Source organism: Struthio camelus, chromosome 4 (assembly GCF_040807025.1).
Source record: "Struthio camelus isolate bStrCam1 chromosome 4, bStrCam1.hap1, whole genome shotgun sequence".
Classification (NCBI taxonomy): Eukaryota; Metazoa; Chordata; class Aves; order Struthioniformes; family Struthionidae; genus Struthio; species Struthio camelus.
Window position 1 is genome coordinate 23,338,604 of NC_090945.1, and position 9,811 is coordinate 23,348,414.

At 42.0% G+C, this 9,811-nt stretch overlaps 2 protein-coding genes across 29 annotated transcripts in view; one reads left to right on the top strand and one right to left on the bottom strand.

Moving 5' to 3' along the window:
- The window catches only part of ALPK1 (alpha kinase 1), a 53,165-nt gene extending 52,612 nt beyond the window's left edge, over window positions 1-553 (bottom strand). For 6 of the 27 annotated variants that reach the window (XM_068941834.1, XM_068941825.1, XM_068941829.1 and 3 more), the window contains exon 1: window positions 81-105. The gene's annotated coding sequence lies outside the window, so the exon portion shown is untranslated. Of the gene's footprint in view, window positions 1-63; window positions 140-374 lie in introns of those variants that run through there. The other 21 variants (XM_068941857.1, XM_068941836.1, XM_068941832.1 and 18 more) reach the window with 16 other exon arrangements.
- On the top strand, window positions 43-5,820 carry TIFA (TRAF interacting protein with forkhead associated domain). 2 transcript variants are annotated; one of them, XM_068941862.1, is made up of 2 exons: window positions 43-298; window positions 4,319-5,820. In XM_068941862.1, the coding sequence occupies exon 2, from the start codon at window positions 4,339-4,341 to the stop codon at window positions 4,900-4,902; it is 564 nt and encodes a 187-aa protein (XP_068797963.1). In that variant the 5' UTR covers window positions 43-298; window positions 4,319-4,338; the 3' UTR covers window positions 4,903-5,820. The 2 variants fall into 2 exon arrangements, with proteins under 2 accessions (XP_068797963.1, XP_009663713.2); XM_009665418.2 differs by lacking the exon at window positions 43-298 and adding an exon at window positions 552-634.
- Window positions 5,821-9,811: the final 3,991 nt, after the last annotated feature.

The following is a 9,811-nucleotide window of genomic DNA, read 5'->3' on the forward strand; positions in this document are numbered from 1 at the left end:
CGCCCCCTCAGCAAGCCCCGCTCTCCCCACCCGCCTGGGGCTGCCCGTGCAGCGCCTACCCACCCAGCCGCCACGCTCACCGCTACGCCACCAACCGCCGCCGTGCGCGCGCGCGCGCGCGGCCGCTGGGGACCGTTAGCGGCCGTTGGCCGCCCCCGCCCCCTGCCGCGCCGCGCCCGCAGGCCACTGCCCACCCATTTCCCAACGGCGGAGCCAGCGTTGCCAGTCCGCTCCGGCCCGGGGAAGCCGGCAGGGAGCACCACGAAGCACGCCGAGACCCCGCACCCCCAGCGGACAGGTGAGAGCCCGGGGCAGGGGGGGGCGGAAGCAGCCCACTGCCGCCGCCGCCGCCGCCCCGGGACGGGGACAGTTACCGTGGGCGCAGACCGAGCCGGTGGGGGCACGCGTGGGCTTGCGGCGACTAGGCGCCCGGCTGTCGGCGATCCCGTCCGCCGCCAGCTGCCGGCGCGGGGGGAGGACGGTCGCTGGTCGCGGCTGTGAGGAACGGCGAAGCGTCCCCAGCCTGCCCTTGTAACATCGGCTGCGCAGCGTAGCCCTGTGCGGTCGCTTTCCAGCTGAGGCACTGGACGAGGCTTTGGAGTCGGCTGGGGCTTTCCGGGAACTTCTGATTCAGGTAATGGCGTTGGCCTGTGAATTTTCTTCTGGAAATTTCCACCGTTAAAATACCTGTGATCGGCACCATGAGAAACTGACCGAGTTTTGCGGCTGAAATACCTCAGAGCAGCATGGATTCATGTTCGGGGAGTGCGGGCGGTGCACGCAGGGGACCGGGACTGAATGACAGCTTAAGCATATGCTCTTGCAAATTCGGTGCAGCTACAACAGAGATTATATTATGTAAACAACACTAAGTTTGCAGAAAGCACGCAGCACAAAGCTAGGATATGTCAGAAGTACGTTTGCCCAGGAAATGCTTGTTTTCCACATACAGCTGTGTAATGCACAGTGTTTATTTAGGTGTGCACGCCTTACTGTCGGCATTAGACACCTGAGTCACTCAGTGCGTGGGACACACCTGCCTGGGGATGAATCAAGCCTGTAAAAGAGGCTGTTGTCTGTTGGCCTCCTACCAGTCTCTTACAGACAGTGGAAAATACTCTAGAGACCACAGCATAGGATTTCAGGAGGACAAAAAGCATAGCTGTGCACTTTGAAGCAATCATGTAACGTGCTTGAAAATCGTGTTCTGCACCGCCCCTCCACTGACATTCATGGTCATTTAAAATGAAAAGTGGCCACAAAACAGATGTTACTCTTTTTCTTAGTATTCAGGTTGAAACCTTATGTTCTAATTTGAAAGCAAAGTGGCAGAGCACTCTGAACTATTAACTTGCATGTAGACAGTTAAAACTCTTGAATGAATTGTTTATTAAACACTCAAACAAGCTGGAGCCCTAAGGATCTCAAGCTAGGTATCTTAGTTCTTATTTCTCTGTGTCATTCTTCTGTATCTGCAAAACGGAGACAATGGTAATCCCATTCTGAACATTAATGCTTTGAAGAACTTGGGTCCTCACGGTGAAAAGTACCGTAAAGAGAGTGAGGAAAATTAACATAACTCCATCTGTGGAGAGTATTCCAAGAACATTCAGTTAATAAAGCCTACAGGAGTTACACAACAAATCCAGCTGATAGGCTAATGTTGAAGTCTGCTCATTAAAACCAACTCCTCTCTTTTGCACAGAGAAAGAGAGGATGTTGGGAGAAGAGAAAGTGGTAAGATCATGATCATTTGACTCAAATGAAGTTTGTAGGCAACACAGGACAATGGTTGCATTTCAGCACAGGAGAAATGGTGATTTTTAACTCGAGGAAAGCTTCTTTCTCCAGATAGAACTCTTGAAGCCTTTCTCCTGTCCAGTACAGTCCTTTTGTTCTCCAGTACAATGCAGCACATACAGATTTCTTCAGGATTTAGGTGAAAGTCTGCTCAATCCTTCTTCAGTAAACTTAATACAGGACTCAGCAACAGGGCTTGGGGTGCCTGAGGTGGCATACAGTAGATCTTGAATAGGACATAATGGTCTAGGAGCTGCTGAGATCCAAGTTCAATGAGTGCTGCTGTATTTCTGAAGCAATCTGTGGCAGTTTGCCTCTCAAAGGCAGCGTTTACCACTGAACGTTTCTTGACATACCGCTTTTGGAAAGGTTCCTACTCCTTCTCCAATTAATACATGTCACATTTTTTTGAAAAGAATGTAGGAAGACAGTATTTTTCATTGATGTTCTATACAGTTGTGCACTCTGGAAATTCCTCAGAATATATTTCTTCATATTCCTGTCTCATTTTTGCCCAGCCATGATGCACTTCGGAAACAGATAAAGAAACTAATGGGAGCAGAACATGCTTTTACATCGGTATCAAATTCAGCCCAAGTCTTGAAACTGAAAACTCCCTCTGTAGACTGTTTTGTGAACTAAATGAAAGGAGTTGGTTTTCCCCTTGGAACAAAGTTGACCTCATGTAACACATTGCACTTCCTGTCACTGGTGCAAAACAGGGAAGTGGAGAACTAAATACAGAAAGGGTCAGTCTCTAGCTCACAGAGGTGCTTCCAACTAATTGGAGTTGACAAATACTAGTAGAATGAGTAGTAAAGGCTCGTGCCACTGCAGCTTGTCTTGTAGACGATGGTTATTCCTTAATAACCTGCCAGCAGGGTGTCAGTTCATGCTTTTTGTCAAAAGCATAGATCACATTTTCTCACTTGGTTTAAAGTGAGATCTACTTGAAATTTGATGTTTCTCTTATCCACTAAGCTTGGTAGAAGGCCTGCTGTAGGCTACTTAAGAAAGTAAACTAAACTTTTGCCAAACTTGTAATGCAGGAACAGCAACGTTTCTGACACCCAAGTCTAGAAGGAAGAGAATTCTAGGTTTCACCTAGAAAGAGGTGCACTGACACATTTTTCACTGTGCCTGCAGTTTACAAACACTAGTATAATTTAGCCTTTAAAAGCAAGAAGCTACATGTTACTTACCGCAGTGATGATTCACCTCGCCATAAAACAGAACAGATTGAACTGTAATTGCTTCTCATAACGATTCACTGAACAGAGCTGGTGAGAAAGTTCAGAATCAGTGTGACGTGTTGGGAACTTACTGCGATCTAAAAGGAAAAACATTGCCAACTTCTGCACTATATGACTCCATGTAAATGGCTACTTGTTAATAATACAGTTGAACAAGATGTTTCTCTAGTGAGTAACTGAGAACTCATTCTCAGGTTCCTACTTTAATTACCCTGTCTTTTCTTTCTTTAGACTAAGTTTCAGTCCAGGAACTATTACTTTTAAATATTTGGCATGCATGTATAGAGCACCACACTGCAATGTTTTCTAGTGTCTCATATAGTTTATTGGGAGGCACTGCAGTAACTCAGACTTTGCAATAGAACTTAGTTCATAAGCAAATATCTCCGCGCTGCATTTGAGAAGCTTTTCAAAAGAAAACAACAACAAAACTTATTTGTTAGTTCTGTGACACTTCTGCTGTAGATTCCCGGGAGTGGGAATTTCCCAGGTAGGCAGTGAGCCAAAAGTGGAATAACGAGAATTAGTGACAACTCCTGCTTTAGGTCCCGCTGAAATTCCAGCTTTTGGTTTCATTTCACACACTGTCACGTCAGTCATTTCTAAACATTGTATTTTGTTTTATACAAGACGCAAAATCTGACTAAAGATCCAGCATGTTGCTTTTGACAATTTTGAAATATTACCGCCTACAGTCAGCTTGCACTTGTAAAAGTTACTTGTATGAAATCAAGTCAACGGAATACACTGTAAAACTGTGCGCACAGTCACAAATACTACTACTTAGTGCTCTATTATAGGTCCCTAGAACAAGTCTTAATATATTTCTTTCCTGCTAAGTGACATATTTCTTCCAAAGATAAATCTACTTGTGAGATCCTTATGAAGAACTAGTTGGTAGCAATTTACAGTCGTATTTTTTCGGAGGTCTCAAGTGCTAAGTAACCGTCGCATAGGAGATGGCTATCAACCTTACTTTATATAGCTGGCAAGAGTTCAGCACAGAGCAATCTGTTATTTAGCAGTGGTCACTGCGGAGCCTTTGGCACAGTGGTGGGAAACGATGATAACCGTGGACTAGGTATGTTCTACTCCCACATCTTTGTTCCAGTAATTTCATTGTTTGCTGTCAACGTTTCTTTATAAATACATAGTCACTAAACAATAGCATGTAAAGTATTTTAATGCCAGCCTGAAGTAGTACCTTTTTTTTTTTTTTTTGGTACTGCATGTTTCCATGCTCTGATTTTGCTTCTTTCTCGTAGTTCTGAGGACTCATTTCATCATGACCTCTTATGAAGAAGCTGAAACTGAAGAAACAGTAACGTGTCTCCATATGACTTTTTACCATCCTTGCCAAGAAGATAAGATGATGTTTCGTTGCCTGAATTTCTGTAAGCGAGAACAGCTCAGGGTAGATGAAACGGCTAAGTTTGGCCGTGATTCCAGCATCTGCCGTTACAACTTAATAGATTCTCGTGTTTCTCGGATTCAGTTTTCTTTGCAGTTTTACAGAAAACTTAACAGCTCAGAATTTTGTTTTGAGATAAAGAACATGAGCAAGAAAACTAAGCTGATTGTGGACCGCACAGAACTGGGTTACTTAAACAAAACTGACCTGCCGTGGAAGTGCATCATTTGTTTTGGGGACTACCAGATCTTAACAGAGATGCAAGAAGGAGAGTCTATGGATTATTTTGAGACTTACTTACGCTTGGCTCAAATGCCATTCTTACAAGAAAGATGCCTGCCATCACTGCAACCCGTACCTGAGACTGGCATTTTCCCTTCTTTGTTTCTTTCCCAAGATGAAAGCCCAAAAGAGATGGATGAAAATGAGTCATACTAGGCAGGAAGAGGAGGCTGGATCAGATTTGAACATTGGAAACCTCCATTACTTCAGGATCTGACATCATGTCATCTCAGCCCACTGTTTTCAATGGTCCTTATTGCTGTTATCTCAGTCCTCTCAGCCTTTGTTTTCAAGATGGGTGCACCAGAACTTAGTTGCTTCAACAGAAACAAGCTTCTGCCCCTGTCCTTTCTGGGGCATGTGTGCTGTCTGATCACCACTGTGTCACATCAAGATGTGGGAGACCTCAGTTTATATGGCCACTAAAGTCCACAGAAGCAGATTCAGTTCAAGAACTGGGGCCACACGCGCCAAAAGTATATTCAACAGGCATTAACATAGAGCGCACAGAACAGTGTTTTAGCTCCAACAGTGTGTAGCTGAGTAGAGATGTAGTGTCTTGTTGCATTTGTTAAATCTTGTGCTATGTTTTTGACAATAAGTTCTGAACAGTATTTGCAAGTCTATATCATAACTTCCCCAGTTTTACAGCTCAGAAACACTTCATCAGCAGAATCACAGAATCACAGAATCATTTAGGTTGGAAGGGACCTCTGGAGATCATCTAGTCCAACCTCCCTGCTCAAGCAGGGACCTCTAGAGCATATTGCCCAGGATCACATCCAGACGGGTTCTGAACATCTCCAGCGAAGGAGACTCCACTACCTCGCTGGGCAACCTGTTCCAATGCTCTGTCACCCTCACAGCCAAGAAGTTTTTTCTCAGGTTCAGGTGGAACTTCCTGTGGTTCAGTTTCTGCCCATTGCCTCTTGTCCTGTTGCTGGGCACCACGGAGAAGAGGCTGGCCTCATCCTCTTGAGCATCATCCTTTCTACTTAGGATTGTTATTAACTTCGCAGAAATTTTTCTTCTATTTTTACAATGAATTAAAAAATAAATATTTTTGCAATTTAACTGCTTTTCTTGTTAATGTAAATAACCATGCAATGTCAGTGATCATGTTATGTGAATATCCAGCTAAACTTTGTAGTAGAAGCATTTGGTTACTCAGTAAGGATTTGTCTTCCTCTACAAATATAATCTGAAAGCACTTATGTAAAATAACTCCTAGGAAAATTCAGATAAGTTATTTTTACTGGCAATATTCTGGTCTTTCTAAAAGTGGCGCTGCTCCAAGATAAGCGTTGACTGAAACTCTTTCAGCAAGTCTTCTTCCTCCCCGCCTCACTTAAAATTTTGTTTTGTTTCAGTTAACCTTTTTGGTTAAATACCTAGCACCACTCAAAAATTGTTTCAGTTAAGTATTTCTTTATTAAGAGCTTAACATTTCATTAGAGCTTTCCTCTGTTTTGTCAAGGTTGTTTCAAGGACACACAGGAAAGAATAAGAACATGCATAAGAGTTACCTATGTTACCATCAAGCATTGTATCTGCTCAATAACTTAATTGTCCTAAACATGCAGTAAATCACTCCCCTGCCCTCTGCCTACAATTGTAAACCAGTGAAGAGGTGACAAGAGTTCACCTCAACAACATATCTCTAACGATCCAAAACCAACCTGTCTGGGGAATCCTGAGATAGAGATTACATTTTAGGTGCCCTAGACACTTCCTTTTACCCTCCTAAACATTAGGAAAACATTTCAGCATTAATCATTACAAGTACAAGAAAGCCAGAATTATAATGGTGGGGAGAATTACACAGCATAACCTGAGATGAAGGCAAACAACTGCAAGAGAAAGCAAGTCACTGGAGAGACAATGAGACCCAAACATAGGCTTATGTAGGATTTCATTAAGTCTGTTGATCCCATCATTGCTAAAACTGCCTTGTTTCCCATATTTTCTACTCTTTGAGCCAGCCTCTAGTACTGATGTTGCTTACTTAGCTTGTACAGTCTTCAGCTTAAACACGCAATTCAATTCAGTTGTGAGCTCAGCACCACCTCTACTCATACCCAACCCCTCAGCTTAACCTAACAAACCTGAGCAAGAATTATCATGTCACCAGATGTGTGCGCTTTGGGTTGCAGATTTCCAGTAGTTGTTGGCTGCTTCTCTTTTAAATGCTTTTGACCTGTCTTCCTGCTCTTTAATTAGAGATGCAGATAACTGCAAATACAAGCTATCTAGAAAAAAAAAAGGCAAGATGAAAGCACAAATCTCAAACAAGCTCGTACATATAAAAGCATCTATATGCAATCACTCTCATAAAATGCATGGTGTCTGAGAGAGGAGGGAGTGTTTGTTTTGCATTCCCAATAAATGGCGCTGTTCCTATTAGCGCTCTCAAGTTATTAGAGATGACATGCAAGTTCTTGTTCTGTACTGCTTTGGATTTCAAAAACAGATCACGAAAACTACTGCTAAGTAGTAGTATTATGCAATTTATATTCACTGGCCCTGTCACATAGGACATTAGCCTATGGCCCTAGTCTCATTAATTGCTTCCAAATTCTGTGCTATCATCTGCAGAAAAAAATGACAACAGCGATCTCAAGTTTTCAAGTGCATTATATAAGCAGAAGTGTCTACAAACAGTACTTACTCACCTGAGAAATTCTTCTGTCTGTTCTGCAGAGTTCACTGTGCTGCGTCTCATTGTACATTCTGCATTCACGCTGCCTAGAGGGACTCTATGGACATCCATAGAACTGGGGTGGAACATTAAATAGACACAACTCCAGGAACCAGGAGAAAATATTCATCTTGGGAATGTAAAAAAAACCCAACAACGAGAAAAATCAATGCTTTCCAAACCCTCATCACTTCCAAATCTATATTTAGCTGGGGTAAGAACTAACCACAAAATACATAGAACAAAATGATTCCTCTCTTAGGAGAATCCTATCCTTACGTTGATCCAAACAGCAGATGTAGTAGTTTGACTCAAAGAGGAAAACAGTATCAATATCAAGTGACTTGAAAAGTATTTCATGTTAAAGCTCACTTCCTAGATGTCCTGGCTGAAGAAGTCACTCAGGAGCATGGCAGTATGTTAAAAAATAGTGCGGTGTAAGGAGAAAGTCCAGTTACTTTTGCATGTGAAAGTGTAAAAAATAAATGCATTACCAAGTGCAGGTGAGGGCACAACATGCTACAGATGGGTAAGGGTTAGCTCACAGCTATCTTTGTGCCTGCATCCCAAGCATTTGGCTACCGTTTCACTGAGAGCAGCTGGTGGCCATGAGTTCGCAGCCAGACACACAAAAGGTTGAAATACAAGCCTGGAAAAGTTGTACTGCATACAATTCTAGATAAATGAGAAGCTGGCGGTGGTGGTATGAAAATTTTGAGGCAGTTTGTCCAGGAGTCATTTTGACACATGGGAGAAAACTAAATTGCTCTCAAAAGTTCCACTGTCTGTTTGCAGCTTTTAAAATTGTGAGTACTTGCTCTGTTCTGGAAGTTGGGGATCATCTAACTGAAGGACAGCATCAGACGCACTAGTCATCTACCAGTTTTGTAGCACTTACCTTCCTATGGCTTGGTTGTCTCATGATAAGCTATACTGCTTTCCTCACTTTGCCACTGCTGAAAGACCTCTGAGCCTGACTAACAGCTCGCTGGAAACGTTCCCACAGGTTTCAAAGGCTTTAGACTAGGCATTTAATGGAAACCGTGAAAATGTAAACAGTTGGCTTTAAGGTCCTCTTGCATGTGTCTTGAGGGGCCTTCTCCAGAGCTGTTCTGAATTTGTATCACCATTGAAAACGGCCTGAAGTCTAGTACTTACACAGCTGTAAAAGATGAAAAGACATACATGCTACAAAATAAATAGATAGGAGTAACCATAAAGGTCATACTCTTGTTTGATTTTTAGCCTGTTCACACAGGTGCCTTGAGCTACACTCAGAAAACCAGCAGTCTCTCACAGCACTGATGATCACACACACAAAAAAAAATAAAAGGGCTTACTTTATTATGATTCCTCCCAAAGTCTTAAGAATGCTATCATTTTCTGTAAAACAAATATAAACATCACAGTTGAGAAATTGTAGTCACCAGTTCTATAACAGATGCCAGTCAAGAAAATACTGGAAGGAACACACACACACCTGATGAATACCTCTACAAGTTATTACTTGTTAATGATCGTCTGCTAACATAAGAAAATATCAGTGATGTTCTTAGTAAATCTGGGCACTTTTCAAGTAATTTCAAGACCTTAAAGACATTGTTACATAAAGCTGTTCTTAAATGTAATTTCATATCTAGAACTAAAATCGTTTACGTCAAAAAACCCCCCAAACAAAACCAGGCAGCCATACAATGAGAATGGATTTTGACAGAATAGAATGACTTTTTTTTTTTTTTTAAAATCACAAAGTACTTTTCTATCACAATTTCCATTGTCTACCTTACATAGCAGAGCATTTGCACGCTGTTTCTATGAACTTTCAAACCTTGTTGTTATTAAATGTAGGCAAACCATTTCAGATAAAATAAACTTTCAATGAAGGAGAATCAGCTGCTCAGTTTAAAAAATGTTGGGGTTACTTTGAATGATTGTGTATAACCTGAGAGCAGACACAATCTTCACTTTAAAGTCTAGGTTTATTATACGTGCTTTAATAATGTGCCCAACTCAGTAACTGTGTGTCTATTGAAGTCAATGCAAATCACATCAGAGCATTTTGCATGAACCATGCTGTGCCAGCAGGCCATGGTAACTTACCAGATGAAAGAGGTGAGCAAGAAAACAACTAGCTGCACTTTAATATATTAGGAATAATTTCTACAGAGATCCTAGTATTAATTCATGACATATCATAAGCAAATAGTAGATCATTAGCAAAACACAAAGCTGTGTATAAAAAAAACATTTTGAAAATTAAAGTTTTGAACACGATATATAGCCACCAGAGACATACTAAGAAAATAGCTGACCATGCATTTTTGCAGTAACAGGCAAAGAAAAGTATTTACGTAGGATTCCCTTTCA

Bases quoted from the DNA above. Each gene is read 5' to 3' on its own strand.
- TIFA (XM_068941862.1), top strand. From the start codon at position 4,339: ATGACCTCTTATGAAGAAGCTGAAACTGAAGAAACAGTAACGTGTCTC.